Consider the following 27,408-nt stretch of genomic DNA (forward strand, 5'->3'; position numbering starts at 1 on the left):
ACTGAGTTATGGTTGATAAACACTGTTATCAATTCCCTGCTGGGCTAATCAGTGTCCTGCCTACACATGCCCTCCCCAGCTCAGACCTGTTAAAGGGAAGGGAAGGCTGGTCTAGTATCCCCTAGCCTAGCCTGAGCCTAGACTGCAGGCATGTGCCTATTGATGCATGTGCTTGCATTTCTGGAATGAAAAGGGAATGTCCATTCACCTCCAAATTGGTTCAAGTTTTGCAGGTTAGACTAACCAAAGATTGAATCAATTCAGGCTTCTTTAATATCTGTCTCTAGCCAGTGAGGAGGGAGGAGAAAGTATTGAATGTCTGCTAATTTAGTCAGTACCATCTATCTGTGCACTGAATGAAACAGGGTCCTGTAGAAAAAAACAGTGGGGGAATCATATCATTAAAGACCATCTGGCCACTGAATTTGCTTTTACTAGGCCCCCGTCTCTGCCCTTCCTGGGTGCTGAGCCCCCTGGTCCCCAGCTTTGTCTTGCTCTGGGCTTTGAGCCCCCTGGCCCCACAAGCTCTGCTTTGAGCTTGACCCCTGTTGGGGCTCAAGGCAGTAACATGTCCCTCAGGCACTAATGGGATCACCAAACCATCCTTCAGTCCCTTCAACAAACCACCAGGTAACACAAACCAAAACAGCCCACAAGCTATAACTTAATACTCTAGTGCACTGGCTATCCAAAATCCCCCATCCATACTCCCTGCCAGTTTCATTCCCTGCCAGCCATCAGCTCATCACTGGCCTCTATCCAGAATAGCAGGATCTTTATTAGGCTTTCTTCAGCAAGCAACTTACTGCAGGGCTCCTTCTCCTTCAGCCTCTGGGGCCAGCCAACCCCTCTTGGCCCAGGGCCTGTTTTTATGTATCTCCCTGCGCCTGCCCCGTGCCTCTCTGAACTGCTGCAAGCATTTCCTGATTCAGCTTGCTGGCTCAGCCTCAGGATGACTTACTGCTGCTGGACTCTGTAGTGGTCCTGTGCAAGATTCTAGTCCCTGATGTTGCTGCCACCACTACCTCCGTGGTGAGTGCTTATTTAGGTCCCTTCCATCATCAACTCTGTTCACAGGGCTTGCTCCCCCATCTCAGTAATGGGGCACGGGCCCCATCACAAGGAGGCCAAAGTAAAGTTGTACAAGTCACCTGAATTCTGGCAGATCCTAACCTGAGTGCTAGATGTTGAATATGTCATAATCTTTTAACATCAGTGTGTGTGTACAATAATAAATCTGTGGATCAATATATTTCTCAAATACACAATTTGTTGAATTTCTAAATCTAAGAAATTAATCAGTGTCCATTTCATGAACAATAAGCAATGGTTCCTTTCTCTGTTATTCATATAGAAAGTTCATGTTGAAAGTTCCTGTGCATATCTACAGATAATCCTAGGTCTCACAAGATCCTAAAGGATGTCTTGTGAGTTAGCCACATTTTCCACTGAGCAACTCTTAGCACAAGTTCTGAAACTGCTGGGCTTGCCCATCTCCTGGGCTAAGTACAGACAGTCAAAAAGCCAAGGCTGAATCAATTCAGTCTTTGTAGGTTAGTCTAAACTGCACAGATTAAATTGAAAGAGAAGTGAACAGACATTTACCTTTGATTCAGGAAATGCAGCCACATGCCTGCAATGGCTCAGGCCAGAAACTGTGGGGGCAGGAGGGTGCTAGAGCATGGCTCTCTGGCTGTGTGTTCACTTCCTCTTCCTGCTGCCCCTGAGGTCTCTGGGATTTGCAGTCCAGAATTACAGCTACAGGACTCTTCAGGGCTGCTCATCACTTACTCCTCCTACTTCCAGGTAACTCCAGAACTCACAGTTCACAGTTGCAGCCAGCAATAAATTAGAGCAGGTGAAGGGGTATTTACCCCCCTCCCTGGCCCAGACCCAAGCCGGGGTTTTTTTGGGGGGGAGGGCAGTTCCCCCCCGAGTCTAAACTGCATCTGCAGCTGGGCTTGCCCCCCAGCCAGTCCTCACTGCCCAAGCAGAGGGGCAGGTCCATCCCTGCTCTCTGGAGCAGACAGCCCAGCCTAGGCCTGCAAAGCATGCTGGGGGACTGTGATTTAACTTGAACCATGAAGGGGTCTGGGATAGAAGTTTCTTAAACCAGTTTGACCCAAAATTGGTTAAGTCTGATACTATATTCAACCAGGTTTATCTTAAACCAATTTCAGCCATTTTTAAACTGGCTTATGTGCACTGTTCTGTTACAAGTTTAAACCAGTTTCTGATCACTTAAACCAGTTTATGTGGAAGTTCTGTCCCTAGCCCTGGTGTTAAACTTAGACACAGACAATTTTCCAGCAGGGCTGTGGAAAACAATTTATTTGGACAAACTTTTGAAGTGAACACATTTCAGTAAAACACAGGCATAAAATAAAACTAGCTGGTAAAATGGATCTCGATTACAAAGGACAATGAATAGCAACACTGATGTCATGTAATCAATGCCATTTCTTTTAGAAGCACATAATTTCATAGCAAGAGCACCATTGGAAACACTGAATGAAACCTCACCATATCTTCAGCATGGTCTTAGAAATAACTGTGTAAACATAAAGGGCAGACATCACCCTGGTAGGGATAGCACCTTTGCTTGCCAGTATATCTTAGAGCCTGATCCAAAGCCCCCTGCAAATAAAGTGGATCTCTCCATAGACTTCAGTGGTCCCTGGATTAGGCTCTAAATCAGTATATACTGTAATGAGTGGGACTTTTTAAAAAAGTCTAGGCTCTTAGGTGCCTACAGAGTTCAATGGAAGCCAGCTCTTATAGAGTTAAGCATCTCTCTGCTCCTTCTCTAGGGTTAAGAGGTAAGTGCTTAAGCACTTCTGAAAGTCCTGTTAAATGGGCCTTGGCAGATTTTCTGAAGAATAATTTTCACCGGATCATTTGTGGCGTCACTTTTTTTGTTGTGTAAATGAGAAGTCAGAAGAAGTGTCTTTAAGATGTTTCTTCACTATTGTCCCCTATTGTTATTCTCCAGTTTTTGTTCAAATGTGGTTGGCCAATTTAATTGGATTTCTATCCACCCAGTTCCAAAGGGGTGGATGGAAGCCCAGCCAGTGCCAAAATGCACTCCATTACCTCCATTCCTGCCCTGGGAAATATGCATGGGCCATGTTGTACTGAATCCCATGGCACTGGAAGCCATTTACTCTTTGCATCTGACTCTGGCACCCAGCTGCTGAGGGCATTTTTGAAGGTCCTTCTTCCCTGCACCAGTTGGAGATGTGAAGCAAACCTCCTAGTTGTGACAAAAATCCCCTTCCTCTTCCCTCCTGCACAATGCTTACCAAAGACATGGTGGCTTGCTTTGGAAAGTTTCACTCTCAACATGATGTTGGGTTAAAAACATTGTGTCCTGATCAGCTTTAATTTGGAGAAGAAAAAATTTAATAATATACAGAAAAAGGTTGATCAACCTTGTGAAGTCAGGTAAATTCATAGTGGTATTAGTCTTATCAGTCTAATTTGCACCTAAAAACAGAGAAATGCAAAAACAGTATATGTTCTGAGGCTCGTAGCTGGGATGAACCCTATGCGTGTCTGCTGTGGGTGGTGGAGGGAGGAAGTTGCAAGGTGCGTGGGAACTTCCATATCCAGGGGGATGAACATACAAGGGATAAAATTAAAGCTCCAAAGCAAGGGAAAAGGGGTAGTGCACAGACAGACCCTGGTATTATGGCTTTTCCTGGAAACACAAGTCCATCAGGTTGATCAAGAGTATTGCTAACTTTTTCATTCTTAAGAGAAACAAAGCATATGTAGCCTGACACTTTCAGACCGGTGGAGGGCCATTCTGCAATTCAGTCAACAGCTATCTTCCTGGAGACTGTTTGGTAGAAGACACCACGCAGCAGGGAATGGTAGTCAGGCAGTCTGAAGAGATGGCGCTCCCCATAGCTCACGTCATAAACTCTGCTCTTCCCAGTGACAAGGGCGCGGATGTTTGGCTCATTGACTTGGTTGCCCACCGCTAGCACATAGATCTCAAGGCCTTGATTCAGAGCATCTTGCACTGCCTTCTCTATGTCTGTTTCTTTGATCCCTTGGGAGTTACCATCTGAGAAGATCAGGACACTCTTCTTGACACCAGACGGGGAAGTCTGCCGATACACATTGGTGACATACCTGATGGCTGCATTGACATCTGTGGCGTCATTCATGTACTGCATTTTATCAACTGCATCGGCAATCACTGTGTAGTTCTGTGAGAACTCCACCTCATTTTTCTGCTGTCCTTTACCACTGTACTGAACAACTGAGACGCGCACTGAGTCACCCAAACCCTTTTTTGCCGACAGGAACCTCTCTGCCAGCCGCTTCACAAACGACTTGGAGACCTCAAAGTTCCTACTCCCGACACTGGTGGAGCCATCCACCAGGAGTGTGATATCAGCTGACCCTGCAAAAGTGACTGTGCAGAGAAAGGTCCATTGTTATTTACTCTCCTCAGATGATCCTTCTCCCCACCACAGCCCAGTGCATGCAGCGGTTACCTCTCAGGCTTCCTGTTTCTGAATGTCCTAAGAAATTTATTCTCTGATTATTTTACAGTTCTCTGTAAGCCTCCTTTCATAGTTGATCTTGTCCTTTTACCTCTCCATGCTCCCTGGAAGACTGGACTCCTGGACATTTTTTTGGCTTGAAAAATCTATTAGCCCTTATAATTTAACACACCTGGTTGATTTCCTCGACTATGGGCTGTCTTTTGAGCTAAAGATGTGTATGCTTTCTAAGACTGTGTTTTATTTGTTTCAATTATACTTCATAGTTGGCTTAAGAATGCTATCTGCCTAATTTTTGACTTCCAGGTGATTTTGACAAAATTCCACAGGTTTTTTTTTAATGTCCATTTCTAAAGTTTACTGTTGGTGTGCTAAATTTATGTGCCTTTCCCTCTTCAAAGAATTATGAAGTTAATGTTGCTTTGTTCACTGTGATTTAGCGTTGAAATATAATTACTTGTTTGAACCAACTTGTCTGCATCACTAGAAAGTGACCAGCCAATGGTCTGTAGCTATGCTGTAGGCAACCTGTTCTGGCTTGCCTTATTCTGGCCCTCTTATGTTCATTGGCTACTATGTATGCATCATATTGAAGTTCTCCCATTGCTGCTGTCATTCTAAACTTGGTTGCTTCTGTCCAATACCACAACACTGTTCAGTACTATTCAATATTAGAGCCCAGCAAACCTATTAATTAGTCTGAGACTCAGGATTTGTACCCATGCAGGTCCTATTGGGTGGTCTTTTCTCTTCAGAAACACGCTCTCAGATTCCCTGGATTCCAGAAGAGGTAACATTACTCCCCCACCTCTGCAATCCAACCTGCCCACCTGCCTCTGATGCATTTCATTCACAGTAAATACTCACTTGGGCAGGTGTAGTCTGGACATTTCTTTTCTGTAAAAGAAATGGAGCAAAACACATCATATTAAATGCTATCACTCACTCAGAAAATGTCTTATCTTGGTCTGGCTTGCTGGATATGACATAGGTGGCTTGTTGGTGGTACCCCAAGAGCAAAAGGCAGGGAGCCAGATCATAAAAAACAATTCAAAATGGTGCTACTGGGCATTTATCACTAAAACAGATATGTGATACTTCCTGCTGCCCTTTGGTGACCTATAAACACAGTAGTGCTGTCATTGTGGAATGCCAGCACCTTTAACCAGGTCTTATTGCACAATCCCATGTTGCTGTACCATTGAATGACTCAAGGTATATCTCTGAATACCAGTGTTACATGCCTCAGTTCATCTGCTCAAATGTCACCCTTTTAAAAAACGGAGATATCTGAAAAAAGGTGTGTGTGTGGTGGGGAAGGGTGCCAGTCAGTAGAAAAAGTAGGCTTCTACTGACTGGCACCCTTTCCTCCCCCCCAACATACACACACACACACACACACACACACACACCTTTTTTCAGATGTCTCCTGGCTTTACTGCTTCTGACGTTATTTCTAGGTGGCAATAAGTCAGCTTCACAGGCAGCAAAGCCAGGATGGCCTTGGCATGGCCTAGGAAGAGTACCATGCTGCAATGTATATCTCCTTTTGTTCCAAAAGGAATGGGACTGCATTCCAGGCATTGTCCATGCCATCCAATGATGAGGTCTGGACACACACCTGTAGGGCTATGATGTACTAACAGACATTGTCAGTAGACTTCGTTCCTGAAACTTAGACTGGGGCAGCCAACCTAGCTCGTCCTGCCCTGTGTGTGGGAAACCAACTCTCTCCTTTCTCCTCCACAAGGTGGGCTCCATAACACAGGGTAGGCTTGGCCCTTACAGCAATGGCAAGGGAAATGGTAGAATCCCTTCATTCATTCAAATCAGGGCTGAACTTTTATCCTGACTTTAGAGCGCACCACATCTGACATTATGGTACTAACTGAGAACATAAGCATCTGGGATGCCATCAGGGCCACTCCCATGCCAAATCATCAGACAAGCTAGGTCAGCCACTCTCCTGGCTCATGTTTCTTGTTGCCCCTGCTGCGCCCCCAGTTCTGAGGCACCAGCCCAGAGCCAAAGCTTAGCTGACTTCAACTATCCCAGAAAGACACAAGAGGTAACCTACCTTTACAGACATGTGCGGTAATGTTTTGCAGAAAACTGTCTTCTAACAGTTCAGCATAGTTGTCTCTTTGAACAGATAGTCCTGGTTTTTGGGATGTGCCTTGACAAGAAATTACCCCTAACTGCTCAGAGTTAGGGGCCGTGCGGAAAATATCGCCAATCCCAAGAGAAACCACCTGCAAGATGAGCATAACTAATTGTGGTATTCCAACCTGTTGGTTATGCCTGGTTATTTATTCAGATCCTAGTAGTGCCTAAAGAGTGCAGATGAGAACTGGGCTCATATGGTGCTAGGTTCTTTATGAAAACAGATGCAGCCCCTGACTTGAAAATGTTTTGGTCTAAGATGATATGTCTGGAGGGAAAAGAAGAAGGGGAGAATCAGAAGATGGAGATCGTGTGTAGGCCTGAAGCCACAGTCTCTCATTAATGAACAATTGCTCCCCAGTAATACTGACACCAGCTCCTCATGCTCTTTGGTTGTACGTGTACATGAATGTGGGGGAAAGCTCACCCTGCCTCGGGCCAGACTGTTGCTACTGCTCAGAACCAGCCTGCCCCCTTGCACTGTGGAATCTCTCACACTTCACGTTTCCTCACTGATAAGGCAAAAAGGGATGCCTAGGTCCAGGCCCAGACAGTCCTCTTTCTCATTACCTGGGTGACATCACAGAGTGAGGAGAGTGAGGCGGGGTCGCGCAGGGTGTCTGACCGGCCATCTGTGATGACGATGGCAACCCTCTTGTCTGTGGTAAACCGTGACAACAGGTTATCCTTGGTGAACTGCAGGGCTTCTCCGGTGTAGGTCCCACCAGCTATCCACCTCAGGTTCTTCACAGCTCTGCAAACACAACAACAAATAAGGCTCAGACTGGATGGCCCCGGTTCCCAGATGGGCCTCAGCTGCAAATGTCATAGAAGTCAAATGTCTTCATGGCTTGAGCGAGTGCTGTGGCTGAAACATTTGTAGTGTGGGACAGGAAGAGTTACTTCCTGGCCATATCATCAGCAAAGAAAGAATCGTCTTCACAGAGAACAAGGATTGTTCTGGCTTAGTTTGCCAGAAAATCTGAGAGTCACTCTCAGTTAATTTTGTGGGTGAAAGCCACCTCAGGGACTTGGGCATTACATGCATGCACATGCCAGGGACCCATACAGCTTGAATCCTGCTTCCACAACTGGTTCAAATTCAGGTACCCGATTAGTTAAGTTGCAAGAGCTTCTACTGGCATGAGTTGCAGGCTTAGCTTCTACTGGCATAACAAATAACATGTACAATGGTAGAGTAGCTGTGGCAAATGCATGCTGGTGTACTCAATGATACTGTGTCACATATGGTACTTAGTATCACACAACAGTTGAGTATCTATGGGCATGGCTGACACTTGAGACTCAGACAAGCTGTCAAAGAGAACCCTCTTTCTGACTGGATGCAGGGGTAGCAGTGGACGTAGTCTTTCTGGACTTCCAGAAGGCTTTTGACACTGTCTTTCACCCTGTTCTCATTAAGAAACTGGGGGGCTGTGGTGTAGACACCCACACAGTCAAATGGGTCGCCAACTGGCTGGAGGGCCGCACCCAGAGGGTGGTAGCGGATGGGTCCTTCTCAGCCTGGAAGGACGTGGGCAGTGGGGTTCCACAGGGCTCGGTCCTCGGGCCCGCACTGTTCAACATCTTCATCAGTGATTTGGACAAGGGGGTAAAAAGCACCCTGTTCAAATTTGCTGATGACACTAAGATGTGGGGGGATGTGGGCACACTAGAAGGAAGCAACAGCTAAAATCAGACCTAGACAGGTTACAAGGGTGGGTGGATGAGAATAGGATGGGATACAACACAGACAAGTGCAAGGTGATGCACCTCGGGAGGAACAACTGGCACCATACCTACAGGTTTGGGAACTCCCCTCTTGTCAGCACGAAGGCGGAAAAGGATCTTGGAGTCATAATTGACTCCAAGATGAACATGGGCCAGCAGTGTGGGGAGGCAGTCAGGAAGGCCAACCGCACCTTGTCATGCATCCACAGATGCATCTCAAGCAGGTCCAAAGAGGTGATCCTCCCCCTCTATGCAGCACTGGTCAGGCCACAGCTGGAGTACTGCGTCCAGTTCTGGGCGCCGCACTTCAAGAGAGATGTGGACAGCATGGAGAGGGTCCAGAGGAGGGCCACTCGCATGATCAGGGGACAGCAGGGCAGGCCCTATGCGGAGAGGCTATGGGACCTGAACCTGTTCAGCCTCCACAAGAGAAGGCTGAGGGGGGATCTAGTGGCCTGTTATAAACTAGTCAGGGGGGATCAGCAGGCATTGGAGGAGTCACTGTTCCCCCGAGCACTGCCAGGAGTGACCAGGAATAACGGTCACAAGCTGGCAGAGGGTAGGTTTAGGTTAGATATCAGGAGGTGCTACTTCACGGTCAGGGCGGCTAGGGTCTGGAACCAACTTCCAAGAGAAGTGGTGCAGGCTCCTACCCTGGGGGTTTTTAAGAGGAAATTAGATGAACACCTTGCTGGGGTCGTTTGACCCCAGTACTCTTTCCTGCCATGGCAGGGGGTCGGACTAGATGATCTGCTCAGGTCCCTTCCGACCCTAGAAACTATGAAACTTTCCATGATTTCAGCTAGTTTGGTGAAAGCCACCAAACCGGTATCATATGAGCGATTGCACTGCGACTGGCAATCAAGGATGTTTCAAAGGAAGAAGACATGGTAAGATCCCCTCTGATGCCCAGACTACATGGCTGATTGTTAGTCCCATCCCTCACACCTCACCAGCATCTTGAATTGGTTTTGGTGTGGTGCTGGGACTGAGACCGACAATCCGCTGATTTTCAGTCCCACCCCCAGCATGCACAAGAGCTGGTTCAAACCTCTGGTGCAGCGCAGAGGCTGGAACTGGCAATCGGCAAGTTTTTGGTTCCAACCCAGGGTTTACACCAGAGTCTCCAACCTTCTAAGTGTCCTGTGTGATGTGGCCCTTCATAACTGGAACATGACTAGGCCTCCATGAGAGTGAAAATGAAAGGAAACAATGCCAGATTGCTTCCCAAATCAAGATAAAGACACTTGTTTTACCACACGAGGCCTAGCAAAGATATGAGCTGATGAGTATGGGAACCCACGATGCTTCTTTTCATAAGGTGACGCAGGGGTCAACCTGAATCATGCCCCACTGGCCTGTAAGATTACATGTTAATCTCTGGAATCTTCTGTGGGGACTGTGCCTCCCTTATGTACCAATCTTGGGCAATGGCTGCAATGTGCAAACAATAAGATGCAATTTGTAAGTCATTGATATAAGGGCCATGCAAAACGGTGCTGTTCCGTTTTGTCTTCAGTTTTGATCGTTCGAGGGAACAGCGTTCCATTTCGAATTTCATTTTGACTCGAGACAGCTGTTCCTTTCTGTTCCATCGAAACAGAAAGGCTGTTTCGACGCTGTTTTGACATTTTGCTGGGGATGGGAAGGCAGCCCAGCTGGACTGACTTCCCATCTCCAGGGCTATGGTCAAAACGTTTCGACTTTCAAAATGTTTTGACTAGCCTTGTTTTGTTTCGAGGCTATTTCGACGACCTTTGTTTTGTTTTGATTTTGTGGTTTCAACCTCGAAATGTGTGGAAGCAGTATCAAAACAAAACGTCCAGTGAAATTTCGCACAGCCCTAATCAATATGCACTTTTAGAGTGCTCAGCAGTCTCTACATTGTCAGGACTCATCAATCCAGAGGCACAAGCAGCATTATATGCCGATACATAACCACTCAAATAGGGCACATAGCTGACCTCTGATGGACATGCAGCTACTCAGTCTATAGACTTACTGCTTCAAGGCTCCGATGTTGCCAATGTTGTCATCACCCATTTTCACCAGCTCCTGGGTGTTGTCATGGCTGTACTGCACAACGCCCACCTGTGATTCCCCAGCCTCAAACTGTTGAACAATGGTTGGAAACAAAATGGAAGTTCTTGAGCCAAATGTTAGTAAGAAGGCAACATATCCCCTGGGGCTGGCATGGGACCCTGAGAAATCCAGAAAAAATCCATCCTGTAACTCATTTTGTGCCTGTGATGCCTAGATCTGCTTACAAAGTCCTAGAGTTTGTCACTGAATGAGCATGAATGGAGGAAGGGCCTCACAAGCAGGCTCATACCCTTCTGGGAGAACAGAGGGCTTGTTTCTGTAGTTCCAGGTCTATACTTCTGTAAGTATTCAGGGGTAATCCCTTCCAATCCTTCTCCATCTTGGCCAAGTGGGGCTCAGTGCAAGTAAGAGATGAAGGGAGGGAAAAGTATCTTTAAACTACCTCTGTGCTTTCCCTAATTTTAGTCTGCCCTTGTCATACCTTAGAGCAACTTTGGATAGGATTTGGATTACATTGCCAGGGGCGCTGCAGCAGCTAAGACATTTTCAGAGAAACTTATTTTCTGTCAAAGATTAAGTGCTTCTGGGAAACATACCAGTTCTTATAATATATTCTTAGGCCTATAATGGCATTTCCAGAATAGCTAACATCTCAGTGGCTTGGGCATTCACCTATTATGCTAGACACAGGCCTTGTACTGGGGTCCCCTGACTTAGAGCAGAGATATGAACCTGCATTTTCCAGACAAGTCCCCTAATCCATAAGCAATAGAGCGATCATCTGTCTCTGGTTATATTTAGTTACAAGCCTGAATATTTAATTACTGGCACATAGTTGAATAGCTCCAAAAAATGAGAGAAGTGCAGAATGATTCTATTGCCTAGTGGTTCGCATGATCATCTAGGACTCGGTTCCAGCCTATGTTTCAAACCAGGCAGAATGAGAGCTCATACTTGGGTCTCTCACATCCTAGGTGGGGTCTGTATACAGTCTAATATTGGAATCCCTCTGGCATGGATCTCTCTCTCTCTCTGCCTCTTCTCTCCCCCTTTCCCCCATTATTTCAAAGGCCTTGTCTCTGAACCAGCAGAGAATGAAAACAATGGTCATGACCCCCAACATTTTCTAAAAAGTTGAATGATTGTCACCTGGGCAGCCCTACCTGTACAGCCAAGGACTTCCCCATTCTGGACACAGTACACATTGGTGGCATGCAAAAAGCTCACCTTTACACGTTCATCTTTACTCAGCCTGTCAATGACTTTAATGATGAAATCCTTGGCAATCTGGAAGTTTTGCAGGCCGATACTCTCTGAACTGTCCAATACGAAAAGAAGATCGATAGGGCCGCATGTGCACTCTGCAGCAAGGAACAAGGTGAGAGGGGTTAGTTTTATATGCCTTAGCCATTTTAATATAGCATAATACTTTTCAGTATAGATTACACAAGCAAGCAGAGGACTCTGCTGCATCCAGAAGGATATGTTTGCCTTGCTGCTACAGAAGATGCAACACAAAAGAAAGCACTGAAATCACTGAACATATATTTGGAGATTTATTTAGGTGTTTTTCCTATTGATTACTCAAAAGCCTGTTCTGACCCTTCTGTGCTTTACACATTATGTAAAATGGACATAGCATTTTAAAAAAGGACAAGGGTCTACAAAAGTCCTCTAATCAGGTTTAAAAAGAATCTCATCTAAAGGCTCCTCATTTCTTTCCAAAAGAGACAAAAGTAAGGTTGGTATGCTGCAAGCGTAAGTTAATAAGCCAACTCAGCTAGAAAATGGTTGTGCCATCTGGATTTGATGAAGCAGCTCAGTTTTCCCTGGGCAGTACCCCAATGCCTTTGGATTCTTACCCAGTCCATCAAGACTTTATGGGAAGTTAAATTGCAACTCTCCCCTCCCTGCAAGGTTTGGGAGTTGGAGGTAACTCTGGATTTAAAACATGTACAGTACTTGATTCACTTGCAAGTACAGAAAGGGTGGGGAATGATTTCCTAAAGCATTGTTGGCATGGGTCAGTTGGATGCTTATTTTCCTCCAGCCAGCAAATATATGTGCAAGGCCTTGCAGCCTTCCAAATACTGTCCTCGTCCCACCCAGGCTTTTCCCAATTCAGTTCATCCTTGGTTCTTTTTTTTCTGTGTTCTCACAGCTCATTCCATACTACAAGATTTCATTGCCTAGCTAGTGATTGTGGGTAGAGGAAGGAAGGTGGGTTGAAAACAAGAAAAAGAACTAGCAAAACCTTCTTAATACATTTGTAAAATGACACTTACCACAGCAAGCTGGAGGAGAAAGGAAAGAAAGAGAGAGGATGTTTAAACATAGCATACTGCATGTTTTCTCCCACAATAATTCAGACTGTCTGTAGTACAGTATCACAGCATGAGGGATTTGCACAGTTGAAGCATTTCTCCTTCAAGGAGAAATATCTCACATTTGATATATTTAAAAAGGGCTCCAAGGTTCAGACCCTGGATGTTCAGTATCTATCCTCAGTGCAGTCTCATGAAGGAGCCAGACAAAATGAGTTATAACGTATAGGTTGAGAGACTCTGTCATGTATGTATGGAGCATATATTACATGACATAGTAGCACAGCAAAATATCTCTCAGGGAGTATCCAAACATGTGTCTGCAGCTCAGTGGACAATCATTTTCTAAAGGAAAGACATTTTGGAAGAGATGGTGTACCTTTTTGGGCTGAACACAAGTTGGGAAATGCTAGTTCTAACAAAACAATAATATATTGTCAGAACGCACTGAAACCTTTTCTAAATATGATCTCTTTATCACATTCTGCAGTTTAATGTGCATGAGATAGTAGGAGGTTTTAACAATATATGTAGCCACATTCTATTCTTAGACATGTTGATTTATTACTTTTTAAATATAAATATAGGATAAACCCAGAAAGGTTAAGTAAATTACATGGCAAAGACCAGTTTCAGCTCCCCAAATACTGTGAATCCCCTGGCAATTCATTAATGTCTGCTGACCACGGTTTTTTAGCACCATATGCATGGAAAGCAGCATTACCTTTCCTCAATCACAAGTATACAAAATTACACTGGTTGTTAACATAGAGATCATAGAAAATTAGGGTTGGAAGGGACCTTAGGAGGTCATCTAATCCTTTTGTTCAAAGGAGGACTGTCCCCAACTATGTCATCATCCAAGGCTTTGTCTACCTGGGTCTTAAAAACCTCCAAGGACTAAGATTCCACCACCTCTCTGGACAACTTGTTCCAGATGTTAAAATCCTTTTTGCAGTGAAATATATTTAGGGCTTGATTTTCAAAAGTCAGCTGAAAAATTGTACAATTAAAAACTGCATGACCAGCTGTGCATGTAATTGACTGTACAATTACCATGAGTTAACAAATCCGGTATGCATATGCAATTCTGGAATTTATGTACGTCTAACTGGGAGGTGCAAATTAAATTCATGATTTGTGCGTGCAACTGCAGCAATTAAGCATGTTCATTCCCCAGCCTTTGCATGTGTGATATTAAAATTAAGTTCTGAAAGCTGGGGTCCAGAGCTTGGCTTACAGCTGCTTTGCCAGCTGCAGTTTTAGATCTGCAAAGCTGAGCTGCAATGCCTCAATCAGATGGCGTACTGGATGGGAACCACACCTAGTTCTATGCCTCTGAACCATTGGCAGTGACTAGCAGTTCTACATTTCATTGTGGGTTGAAAATAGGCTACAGCAGGGACTTCCAGTTACTTTAGATGACTCATTTAATGAGGAAATGATTTACCACTAGCAAGTAATATTTCCTTCCACCCCAAGAGAAGGAAGTGCATGAAAATTAGGATGCCTTACAGCCTCAAGTGCTATTTCAATATAGTTGATCTGACGCTAGCACAGAGCTGTTCTCTGCAGCATGCTGGCATGAGCCTAAGGGCATCATGACTGTCACAATGCAATAGGACTCTTCTCGCACTCAGGCTTAGAGCACTGAACAACTTTTCCCAAGCCAGAGAGTTTGGACCACCTACACAGAGCCAAGCAAAGCAGCCAGCTTCTGCTCTAGGGGTGCGTCCAGATGAGTATGGTCACGTGGTATGTGGTGCTACAAACACATTTCCAGTGCCACATACCACACAGTTCAGAGTTCTCTGCACTGTAAGGGCATGCAACCTGAGCATGCTCTGATCTGCTTTTTTTCCCCAAAAAAAAGTTCAGAAAAAAACCCTGAAGCAGTGCACGCTTGGGCAGCATGTGCTGCTAAAAAGCAGAGCTGGGACACTCAGAGCCGCATTGCAGCTGGTAGCCAGGCTGTGCCCGGCAGGATCACCATGGTTGCAGGTCCAGGAGGCCCCCAGGACTGCAGGTAAGGCTGCTGGGGCCAGCACAGTGCTGGCCCCAGCTGTCCCTATGCCACCCCGGGCAACTTACCAAGTGCCAAAGTGCATGTGACACAGGTGTTCCCCGGGGACAAGAAGTGGTGGTGCAAGGTATCTTATCCCCACTACTTATCCACAGGGAACCAAATGTCCATGTACATCTGGACATGCCCTAGGAGTCATATTGTAGAAGAATGGCAGGACTTTGTCTGTGAACAATTTAATACCAAAATAGTAAAAAAAAAATTCTCTCATTTCCTTTTCCAGACCTAGCAAAGCCAGGCTCTTTCTGTAGTGCCACCAGTTTTCAAAAGGGCTTTTATTGCATAACCCAAAGGATATTTCTAGCTCAGTCTTTTGGGTGGCTAGGCTGTATGTGCTAACTAGTTTAACAAACTGCCTCTGTTTGACTGGCATAAAACAAAGGAACGCATACTCACAGCACATTTTCATTATGATGTCTAAAATTTCACATTCCTAAAAACAAAGAAAAAAAAGCTGAATGGCCAAGAAAAGACTGCCTCATTCCCTAGGACTAACAAGAGGGGGATTGCTATCCAGTAAGCATCGGTGTCTCCAGAGTTGGGCATTGTTTTCTCAAAGTTCAACCCTAGGAAAGCTGGAAATGGGGATTAGATTTGAATACAAATGTCACAAAGAATAGTACTGAGCCCACAGCAGGTGAGAGCCAGTACTTTGCTGAAAACTGATAAAACCTGTTGCTACGGCCATCCATGGCAGCTTCCATCCTGCTTTGCATGCAGGAGCACTAGGCACGGGTGGTCATTTGTTCTCGTATCCAGTAATTACTAGACTGGAAATTGTGCCTTGATCACAGCACACACTGCAAGCTTATCAGTGTATGAAGTCATCAATAATCTCCGAAAAATCAGTGCGGGCAGATTCCATGACATTCACGGTAAATGCAAAATTTTGAATTTGCTCTGCCTTTATCAGGAGATGAAACACAAGCCCATAATCCTATCTGAACAAATGGTTTCCAGTTCCACCAGTTCAAAGTGGATTTGTTTCCTTCATTTTGTCAGGGAACTTGGATTGGGACAGTGATCCAGAAGACATCACTAGGCTTTGCCTCCTGAAGGTGTCTAGAGTTTATGTAAACCCTCCTGGGAACTTCTTTTTGTTTGCTGCTATCTGACAGCTTCCTAGAGGAATACATTTTCTGAAGTGCTTTAGCCAAGGGCAGTTGAAAACAGATGGGGGAAATTAAAAAGAAAGTATACAAAATCTCTTTCACTCACATCTGGGCCTGGAGGCCCCCCGGGTCCAGGAGGTCCCTGTCAAAGGAAAACAGTAAAAGGAAGATTAAGAGAGGAACCGGTGCCATTTGCAGTTATCTTTGGACTATCTGTTAAGTAACAGAAAGCAGAGTCTGGAAAAGTAGTTTTCCCTCTAGGCTAGGGTTTCAGCTCATGATGCTCTACTTCAAACAGGTACATCTGTCTTCTGTGCACATCATGGAGCTGTGTGTGGGAAAGGGCTGGGTACAGCCATAAGGTACATTATAGGAAGCAGTCTCATAATACACTCCACCTGGGCAGGGTTGGGGAGGCACCATTCAAGCTATTTGCCAGGGAAGCCACAACTTCTGGGTACTAGTTCAATTGACAAAAGTTTAATCTGAGAGGATGCCAGGAAAGTGTGATTAAGACCAGTAGATTTACACTGGATAAGAAGGCAAATATCTTCTTCACTATTGGCTGATCCAAGAGTGTTCTTCCTCTCTCACATGCTGCTTTCCTGCTATTGCAGCTGGCTTCTGGCTAGATAGGACTCCTGGCCTTTCTTCAGAGTCTGTCACTTCCACTCCTTAAATAGCCCCAAAGATAGGCCACTGAGCAGGACATCTTCACTGACAAAATGTATGCTATTACCACAAGAAAACTAACAAGCGTTAACTATTTTGGTGAACCAAGAGAGCAGCAAGAAGGCTCTGTAGTTTTACTGAGATGCCCAAGGAGGAAAATAAGAACATCTGGTCCCCAAATGGCCATGTGCTAAAGTTGGAGTACTGTCTCCTGGTGAACTGACGTGACATGAAACTTATGGTCCTGAGAGGGCTGGCAAGCTTTGTTTTGATAAAAAATTTTGAAATAAAAATTTTCTACCTTTTCAAATAAAACAGAATATTGTGTCAAACAAAATATAAAACCTGCTGTGTCAGCTTTTTCTCTTGATTTGTGATGGAAGCAGATGTCAAAATAGCAGAACTGTCCATAGGATGGGAAATTCTGAGTTTTTCTTGGCTCCAGTTCAGCATGTCTACACTACATCGCATGGTACTAGAGAACGTTACTGCCCACTCACTTCTGTTCCATACCCATCGTATGCCAAAAAATGTCATGTGGTCACTGTTAGAGGTGTGCTGGCATCCCCTGTGGGGGTACCGGAAAGCAGTTACATGTCAACTTTTTTGGCATATGCCATGTGTTGAGTAGGAGCAAATGGGTGTGGCATGTTTTGCAGTGGTGCTCTCTTGTGCCATCTGGCATACTACGGACATGCCTAGAGTGTCTACTTTGGATTTCATAGAGCTGCATAACTGGGCAAAGCTTTAGCAGTTGATGCCCATGACAACAACCTCTTTCAACCAGGCTTGCGTGCTACAGTCAGCGCGTGTAAAGAATCTAATCAGAAAATTCTCAGTAGTCAGAACTCCTAGAAGCTCCGTCCATTTCAATAAGAAGTGCTTTCCAGTGCAAACTCTTCCACAAAATGTTGATACTTACTGGGGGTCCTTCAGGACCTCTGTGACCTTTTGCTCCTTTGGGACCTCTGTCACCAGGCACTAAGTTCTACAAGAGAAGAACAAGCCATTATTGCATGAGTGGATTGAAACAGCCATGTCAATTCTGCTGAATTATAGAAACATTTCCACTGGATTTTTGGAGAAGGAGTGACTTGGGTCCCCATTCATTAAATGGCCAAAGTTTTGTCAATACATCCCCTCCATCTAAAAGGCCGACTTATTATCTAAAGGGTGCATCCTTTAATCTCACTGACAAGCACTTATGGCAATAGATTGATAGCATATGTATGACAAAGTTTGGGCCCTTCTCAGTTATTAGTATGCTTTTATAATATGTGGAAAAGACAAAGCAAAGAACAAATAGATTAGGAGCCAGTGCCTGTATCTAGGAGCTCTACAAGTTCCTATCCCCAATGAATTCAAGGCAATTACTAGCATGTTTAATGGTAGCTGGGTGGGTCTTTAGTTTTTTCCAACACAGCCACTGATAAAAGTAGTTTGATCTAGCTCTGCCAGTGAAGTTTGCCAAAGAATATTGCTCAAACAGGTCCAAAGTTGATCAAACAGATACCTGGCTATACCAATCCACATTTTTGCACTATACTCTTCTATTATTGGGAACATAAAGTGAACACTCCTGCCATCGTGGCTGCTGATACAAGAGGAACACTTCCACAACTAGTATTACCAGTCATAAAGTTCCTCCTGGGTGAGATAGTACGGTTTCAGCATCTTGCCAGAAGGGCCCTTTCAAAAAAATACTTACTTCACAGGCAACATATATAAACTGTATTCCCTTAAGCTATTGGTAGAGTACATGATGTGCCACAGGTTTAAAAACAATTCTGAGAGCAGTTATGGCACTGCAAACTACACTGCTCAGCTTGAAATGATCCCTTCTAGCATACGTTCCAGGAAGGCCTTTACCTCTCTCTGGCAAGGATACATATAACAGGAAGTTCTAAATGTAACATCCCAATGTAATGCCTTAAGAGAATGTAGCAGAACATAGCTAGCAGTGGCTGCCCTACCTATCTGGTAAGGATACTTAAACAAGGAATTTTTTATTCTTCGCTTACAAAGACAAATGCCTCTTCAGAGTTTAAGCCAGCCATGTGTGCTAGTGCTGGGGAAAGGGGGATAAATTGCTCAGGCTTCTTTACTTCCTTATGCTCTTGAAATGAAAATGAGAAAGAATATTCTTGCTCTCTTCCATATGGTTCCTCCACATGAGAAGCTCGGCAATGGCCACAACCCTATTAGGAGGTACTGGTACTGCTCCATGGTTCTTCACTTACAAGTACTTGAACATGTTCCGTCTTCATTCATTTCTTTTAAGACTTAGACCACGTGACTGATGTTCTTAGCCATTGCTATGTTGAGACAGCTAGTTTCACACTTTGTCAACTATCTGCTTCTCCTGTGATACAGTATACTCAGCTGTTAGCTTGCCAAGCTTCCTGTCTATTCAAACCTACATTCAGGTACATCACCAGTGACATCTGTTTCTGGCACACTTTTAGGGTCCTTGGCTTCAGGATGACGCTATCTGAAGGACAATATTGGCACCAGGTTTCCAGTCTGTCAGTTATGATTTTTTTTTCTTACAGAAAAAAACAGATCTAGATACAGAACCCACCCCAACCCCCAAACTATTTGGCAGCATATAATGTCTGAACAAAATGATGCTACATATTTTTAGAGCATGTCAGGGGCATGGGTGGAAGTTATAGAATAGGAGCAAAACTTCTGGACCATGTTCTTTTCAGGAAATGATTCAGCTTAACATAGGATGTGATATTGATCTCACTCTTTACTCACATCAGTCCCAGGTTCTCCAGCGTCTCCCTCATCACCTCTAGGACCTGGATATCCCTTTGTGCCCTGAAAATTGACAATAACACTTTTCAATAAAAATTCAGATGTTTGAGTAACATGTCCACTCCTTAGCCTATTGTGGGAGAACAGATACTCCTTGGGGAGTCAGAGATTTGTTTTAGTCTCATAATGCCCAGTTACAAAAACAATATCTTGTTGAGATGGGTAGTTTCTATATTATACAGTCAATGCAGAGGTAATGCTAATCAGTACAAAGCACTCTGATTAGCTGCTGCAAAACTAATGGGGCAATATTACTGCTCATCTAGGCATCAGTCTTCCTTTTTCATGGCTACCTCTCCAACTGGCACCAAACAGGACTTCTCACTACCAGTGCAGGCCAGAAAAGTGCATCTGAGAAATGCATACCACAGATCTAGTCTGATGTCTACTAACATTATGACAAGTTACACCAGAAAAAGAATCCTATATAATGGACACACATACATGTCCTGACATAGCATAAGCACAGAGGTGAAAGGAGATATTTCAAACTTTTAGAAAAATGGGATTTCAAATGAGCAAGGCAGGCAGGTCAGACCACTTTGGGAGGCTCATTTCACAGAATGGGAAGCCAACAGGCTCTGCAAGCCAATGGCTAGCTGTGAAAAATCCTACCAGGCATAGCCAGAATGCACATGCAAAGCTCGCTGCTTAGATATAAGAGCCGGAAGCATACTTACATTAATGCCAGGATTTCCTTTGTCCCCTGGATAACCCTGGGAAGGATAGGAAGACAGTGTGTTAAACTAGAGGAACAGCAGAACTGTAAGTGATTGACCAATATTTTCTGGATAGCAAAAGAAACTCACTGGTAAGCCAGGAAAACCAATTGTGCCATTTCCTGGAATGCCATCTTCTCCCTAATAGTAAAGAGAAAAATAAGTGAGATGTCAACACCAAAACAATTCACTTGATTACCAGTAGTATCATACCTTTTCAGCAAGCTGCTGTCTACCAATAGCCTTCCACAGAGTACCCGTTTCAATTTCAGTGGGATATCACACTTTCCACTGGTTTGGATCATGGAAACACAGGCCCTTACTAATTTCCCTATGTGTCTGCTCCATTTAGAGTCTTACCGTCTGGATGGAAAAGATGAAAGTTCTCAATGGCAAGCCAACCGTCATTTAACCATAATTTCTCCTGTGTAACAATTTTCATCAGGGATATGAATCACATATCTTAAGAGCCTCATTTAAGAGGGGGCTCTCAAAGCTTTTCTATACAGCAGGAAACAAATTACAAGCTTCATATTGACAGCAACTTGTTTTTTGTAAAAGGATCTGACATGAAAAGCATAATTTGAACTTGTTCTTCAAAGGCTGATAGAATACAGGCATTGTATGCCCTAAGAGTATCTAAAGATAACATTTTACTCATTTGCATCAATACACATTCTCTTTATTTCTTTGAGATTCCCTTCCAGAATACTAATGCATGATAACGGTCAGAAAAGCAACTCCAACACAGTGACATCTCCTTGATAGGATCTACTCCTTGGTGCACATCCTGTCATACCTACTCACTTCTCTATCTACAATCATTTTGCTGCCATTTGCAATACAGAGGAAATCCTATTCCAAGAGGTCTCGCTAGGTTCTTCTGCAGTTCACATTTCCTAGAAGTGCTAGCTAAGTTCTGATCTCTGTTCTTGCTGGGGGTCTCAGATGGAGTGAACACAGCCTGACTTTTAGATTTCCAGCCTGATTCCCCAGTGTTGGGATTAGAAAAAAATATATTCTTACTTGCAAGCCAAAGGGTTTTGATCTGGAATCACCCAAAGAACAAGCATTGGACCCACCAGTGCTATTTTAACACAATCATTTTAAGAGTGCCATTGTGCTTCATAATTAATTAAAAATAAAACCTACATATATCAGACCTTTGAGTTGTTTATTGGAATGTATATTCAGAGGCAAGACTTGTCTTACTTAGATATGCTGAAGAACACTGAATGATGCAGTTTTTAAAGGCAGTGACACTACAGCTACTATACAATTAATGTTTCTTCCATTGGAAAATACGGGAGTCAGAAGGTTCACTTCTTCATCTGGGTTAGGACAGAACCTTATTATCTAAATGAATAATGTGAAGATGTGCATACTGGAATTCTTCAAAGGCTCCAGACAAAGACTGCAAGCTATCAGATTTCTAATTCTTACATAGTAATTAACAGAAATGCTGGCTGCAGTTATATGTAAACAAAACTCAGAAACAGGATGGGAAAAGTTTAAAAGAAAAGAAAAGAAAAATAAAAGGAGAGAGGGAATGTTGTGGTTGAGCTATAGAAGGGGGTGAGGGAAAAACCCTCTCTGTCTCCTGAAGCAGAGATTGCGTTTCTAATGACTCATTTTCTGTGGAAACTACAGCCGCAGACAAAAACCCCAAGCTAAGTGCTGGCTTATGGACTTTTACTACAAAATATTCAAAGCTTGGAAATTAAGTGGACAGATGGTTGGTAAAGTAACTGATTCTAGTGCACCCTTTCTAGGACATGCATGTGATTTTAAAGAAAAAGCAAACCCAAAGTTGTGTACTGTGTTGGGTGCCGAGTCTCTCTTCTGTCTCTCTCCTACTTTAAATTGGCTCTGTTTAGACTCTTCTCTCCCAAATCCCTACATCCCACAAAGCAAAACTGGTGTCTAGCTTCTAGAGCTGTCTTCACAGGAATAACTAGGCAGCTTCATGCCCGGGCAGCCATTCAATGCCTGGGACAACACCAGCTGCTGTAGTCCCCATTGCAGCAATGCAATCAGCTGCTGCTGTGGTCACAACTCTTGCCCCTCCCTGGTTGCCCCCCCCCACCCTTAGTTATGCTACTGTCTGACTTAAATCCATTAGCTGAGTCTCCCATGGGCCTGATATTTTGCTTGCATATATCATCCATAGATCCACTGGAGTCAATGGACCAGGTCCCCTATCTGGCATGAATTGGTGTCACTCCACTAAGTCAAAGGCTGATATCTTTCAGCTGGTGTAAATCAGCACAGATGCTCCAGAGTCAACAGGCCCAATCCCAGATGATGTAAAAAGAGCATCACTTTACGAATATGATGGGATACACTGCGCCTGTTCAAAGTCAGTGTCACTCCACTGGAGTCAGTGGGCCACCTCAGCTGGTGTAAAGCAGTGTCACTTCACTGGAGTCAATGGGCCAGCTGGCATAAGTCAGTAGACTTCCAGGCGAGTGAACAGAATGATGCTGAAGCACACCAGCTGGGAGGCATGGTCAGTGCGCACCCATCTTACACATTCCCAACATGGAGTCTCCAGCAGGGGTTCCTGCACAGACACCAGCAGTTCTGTTAGGAAGACCAACTGACCATCACAGCCAGCTACAAACTCCTTTTGGCATCTCTGAGTTGGCTAAGAAATACAACTCACCCTTTCACCTATCAAACCAGGTTCTCCACGCAATCCAGGTGCTCCAGGACCTCCTTTAGGGCCCTGAAAGGACAAGGAAGAAATAGTCCTGCTTACAGTAAAGTACATTAATGCATAGAAAGGATTTCTTCAGAAGCCAACAGCTGCCATTCATTTTGTTGCTGTGTTCTGATCCCCCACTTCCTACCTTAGAACAACACGGGTAGTCTGAAGAATATAGATGGGAACAGTGAACTTTTCCAGATGGCGATGGGACTTTATTTAGTCATGGACAGTCAAAAGAATGGACCGCAAGCCTTTTTTGCACTTCTCTTTTCCTCTCAGAGAAATGGCACAAGCCCCATCGCAGAAGTCGTTTCAAGCACCCTAGAGCAGACCAGAACCCAGAGGGTGCCCTACCAGGAGTATGCCTGTGTTGGCTTCTCAGATGAGACTAGATGCTCCAGTAGGGCTCCTCCTTCAGAGACTGGGAATGATTTCACTGTCCCAAAAACTTGTAAAGACCTTGAAGTCATTTACTGTGTACCTAACTGCTATCAGTACCCAAAAAACAGACCAAAGAGATCCAAACACCCTTACAATGAAGAGCCTGGCTGCTTGTCTTGAAAAAAACAGCTTTGGTGTCCTTTCTCATACAGCATCAAGCATTTATTTCAAAATCCACAGGATTGCATAGCCGGTCTCCTGGGAGGCAAGAGACTGAATTCTAAAGGATGGCCTTTTCCAACCATCACTCAGAAGCTTATTTGCCACACAGCCATTTCCTCCTTAAAAACAGACTGATTAACATGCACAGACTAACCTCAGGTCCAACAGTTCCTTCCTCTCCTCGGTACCCCTTGGGTCCAAGTGGCCCAGCCTCACCCTGTGAAAATATAAGAAGAGTAAAAATATGTAATTTCTTCTTTTTGGCACTGATTCTTGTCTTCTGAAGGCATTGAGCAGTGATGTATCTACCCTGCTCCCATTCATCATGCTGCTTGCAGGTGCAGCAATAGGATGATACCAACTAAAGGATAGATTTGACCTTGGATTACCAGCATGCAGCAAGCTAGCATTGCTCTACAATGCATTGTCACTGCTGCCATGGCCCAGACTCTGACGAGATGACAAGAGCTAGGTGACTCAGCCTCAAACCTCAAGGTGGGCCACATACTTAGTTCACATCCAAATTTAGCTCACCAAAGCAGGAAAATATTCCCTCATTTCATAACACACACAGGGTGGGGTGGGAGGCTATGCCTATGGAGTGCAGTAGATAGTAATGAGTCAGACATCCAGTTTGGTCACAGGTTATATTAAGGTAATGCTTACAAATGGAAATAAAAGATGAATAGATATGTCAATAAAAGAATAAAGCAATTTTGTGTGTGTCCAGCAAGGCAACATCATCACTGTTTATAACCGGGATGGTTAAAATACAGTGTGTGGCCTGGATCTGGCCCACCAAGTGATTCCATCCAGTCTTCAGAGGGCAGTGCAGAACATGGCACATGCAGCTGGTCCCCCCTCCCCACAGGTGCAGAGGTACTGCCTGGCAGGGAGTGCAGCCCACCCTATTCCCACACATGGTGCATCTACACAGGAAGCAGCGTACACGGGGCGGCACGGCAGCAGCGTGGGCAGCATGATGGCCAGACTTGGCTACCTGGCTGCCCTGTGGCTACCACTGCCAGTGTCTCTGCCACCACTGCTGGACCCAGTATTGCTGCCTGGGCATCCTGGCTTGTCTACCCAGTACCCGCTGCCAGGGGCAGAGAGGGCAGGATCTCCATTGAAACCAGCTGGGACTCCTGTGGGTAGTGTGTGCATGGGCTGGCAAGTGAGATAGGACTACAGGCAGGAGGGGAGCATGTCCAGGAGTGGGATGAACGGGTAGGACTGGGATCACAGGGTGGTGACAGTGTGGGGCCACAGCCTGGGGCAGAGCTGCGATCTGCTCCTCACACACCTCTGCAATGGGCACCAGTTCCTTGGGCAGGAGCCAACTGCTGCCCATGGAACTGCCCTCATCACAGGGATGTGCAGGGAGCAGATCGCAGCTCTAACCCACGTTCCAGACCTACGAGTCACCACCCCACAATCCTAGTCCTGGACCCGACCTCCTGTCCTGCTCCTGGATGCAGCTCCCACCTGGCTGCAGCCCCATCCCATTCACTTAGCCAAGTATGCCCTGTCCTCAGGCATCCCAGACTGCTTTCTATGGAGACCCCAACCACCCACCTACCCCATCCAGCACCCCAGCAGTGGGCGCAGGGCAAATGGGTCTGAGGCCAGATAGGATCACCTGGCATCTCCCGCTCCCTTACCCTCCACTGCACCAGGCAGCGTAAACATCTGTAACATGGGGGCTGAGGCCAGGTCAGCACCCTCACTCCCCACCCCAGTCCTGAACAGCTCACCAAAACTTCTCAAGTGGCCCTCCAGCCCAAATAATTGCTCAACTCTGGTTTATAACCATTTGTAATATGTACTACCTCTCTCTGTAACAATACTCAGGGTCTTATTTCTGTGGCTGGGCCTTATGCATAAGACCATGAGGATGCTGTTGCCCATCACTCAGCCATTAGAGTGCCTCACTGTAGTCTACCCACTGTCCCAGTAGCAAAGCACAAGGGAACAATCCTTAGGTAAATACAAGGAAGGGAGATTGAGCTTTCATCTCTTGGCCTTTAGATGAAGTCTTATTTCCATCTTGCAGTTTACTGTGCTCTAAGGTTGTGGTTTCCTTTCAAAAGTCTACATTGCCCACTTAAACCACAGGTATTTCCTATTCTCTCTAGAGTGGAAAAATGTGGCATCCTATTGAGCACTGTACAGTAATTCTCAGGAAGTGCTGACTGGCTGATGGTGCCCACTACATCGAAAAGGAGTTGATGGTTTCAGTCCAGTTCATATGGGCAGGGGTCCCCTTGGCAAAACTACTGCAGCAATTGGCACCATGGGTTCAGGAAAGATGCCATATACACTGACCCAGTCTACATGATATGACAAACTACCAAGGAAGTACCAACTGCTGGCACAAATGTGCTGTGGATAAACAGAGAATTTCTGTTTGAAGAGGTTCCATCCTGGTGGTTATTGTAATTCTTACATTCACATTAATAAATAATTTATGTGGTAAAGAAGTTTAATGGCTGTGCCCAGCATGCCTCATGTCTGCCTCAGCTGTAAGCAACATGGTCAACTCTTGAGTAAGCTGTAGGTCATCTCCTCAGCCATTTACATGAGCATAATGGACGTAGCAGTCTGCACACTAGATTTCTCTGCTGCTTTCTGTGAGCCTTACTCTACTTTTTCTTTGGAACGAGCCTTCCATTACCCATAAGAATCCAAACTCCACCCCCCTCCAAACACAGACCAAGCTGCTTTCCAGCTCAGTGTGTCAAAATGCAGGCATAGATCGAACAGAACAAGCTTTCAGCTCTGAGAATTAGCATACTTGCCAGTGTAAAAGCATGCTGTTATAAATAGCCTCTATTAGCTTTGAGACCAACATCCAAGACTAAATTATACTTGGCAGCTATGACGTCTGACCAAGTTCTCCGATTCTCTGGAGGATAATGCCATGGATATAGCCTGTATCTCTGGTTTTCCAGGTTAAAGAGGAATGCCATGCTATGTCACCTGTGTAGAGATTTAATCCCAAGTCCTTTTCAATCTAAAAGGCAACGGACAGAAATGACACATACATTTCTGTGATTGGAAACTGGTTCATATCTGTAACACAACAGAGCTAGGGACAGATATTCAAAAATTCTGAGCCTGAATTGATTCAGTCTTTGAAGGGTAGTCTAACCTGCCTAGATAGAATCAGTTTGCAACTGGGGGTGTGTGTGCAGTGGATGCATCTGTTAATGATACTGAGCTTTTCAGTCTCCCTCTCCCTGCTTCTTTATACAGTCTGCAAAACTGACAGGCAAGGGAGCCAGCAGGGAACTGATAACACAGCACTTATCAGCCCATTAACAAAACAAAAGCCTCTCTCATTAGTTCAAGCTCTTCTTAAATGGCTTTTTCCAAGGAAGGAATGGAAGGACATTACCAGCTGACTTGTTGATTAGCTCCAAAAAGCCCGAAGTGGACACTGTTCTGTCTGCCTATCCCAGTGAAAACTGGAAACACACACACAGAGACACTTTTCAGCATTAGCTAGCATACCACATGCCTATGGTCCATGTGGCTGGGGCCTGTGGGAGATGGGAGGGACAAAGGTGGGGGCAGGGAAGCCACGCAGACCCTGTTATGCCTACAGTCTCCACCAGAGCTCTGGCTAGGTAACAGAGGTATGGGGCCATCCCTGTTCTCTGGAGCAGAGAGCCCAGCCCAGGGCTGCAAAGCATCTGGGATTCGAGAAGACTCTGGTTTAACTTAAACCAGGAAGAGGTCTGGGACAGACATTTCATAGTTTCATTGTTGGTAGGGTCGGAAGGGACCTGAGCAGATCATCGAGTCCGCACCCCTGCCATGGCAGGAAAGAGTACTGGGGTCAAACATCCCCAGCAAGGTGTACATCTAGCATCCTCTTTAAAACCTCCAGGGTAGGGGCCAGCACT

General features: G+C 45.0%; 1 protein-coding gene across 1 annotated transcript in view; it reads right to left on the bottom strand.

Annotated features, from left to right (window-relative positions):
* Positions 1–2,316: 2,316 nt before the first annotated feature.
* The window catches only part of COL6A1 (collagen type VI alpha 1 chain), an 80,082-nt gene continuing 54,990 nt past the window's right edge, over positions 2,317–27,408 (bottom strand). Inside the window, exons 21-35 of the mRNA XM_090045102.1 lie at positions 23,655–23,717; positions 22,853–22,915; positions 20,278–20,328; positions 20,149–20,184; positions 19,409–19,471; positions 17,568–17,633; positions 16,080–16,115; positions 15,258–15,294; positions 12,740–12,748; positions 11,682–11,815; positions 10,414–10,523; positions 7,251–7,434; positions 6,595–6,769; positions 5,385–5,414; positions 2,317–4,426 (exon numbers count right to left, since the gene is read on the bottom strand). Coding sequence (XP_089901228.1) covers positions 3,816–4,426; positions 5,385–5,414; positions 6,595–6,769; positions 7,251–7,434; positions 10,414–10,523; positions 11,682–11,815; positions 12,740–12,748; positions 15,258–15,294; positions 16,080–16,115; positions 17,568–17,633; positions 19,409–19,471; positions 20,149–20,184; positions 20,278–20,328; positions 22,853–22,915; positions 23,655–23,717 — 1,668 coding nt within the window. The 3' untranslated portion in view covers positions 2,317–3,815. The remainder of the gene's footprint in view (positions 4,427–5,384; positions 5,415–6,594; positions 6,770–7,250; positions 7,435–10,413; positions 10,524–11,681; positions 11,816–12,739; positions 12,749–15,257; positions 15,295–16,079; positions 16,116–17,567; positions 17,634–19,408; positions 19,472–20,148; positions 20,185–20,277; positions 20,329–22,852; positions 22,916–23,654; positions 23,718–27,408) is intronic.

The sequence above is a fragment of the Crocodylus siamensis genome, chromosome 4 (assembly GCF_052110815.1).
Source record: "Crocodylus siamensis isolate JL-2025a chromosome 4, ASM5211081v1, whole genome shotgun sequence".
Classification (NCBI taxonomy): domain Eukaryota; kingdom Metazoa; phylum Chordata; order Crocodylia; family Crocodylidae; genus Crocodylus; species Crocodylus siamensis.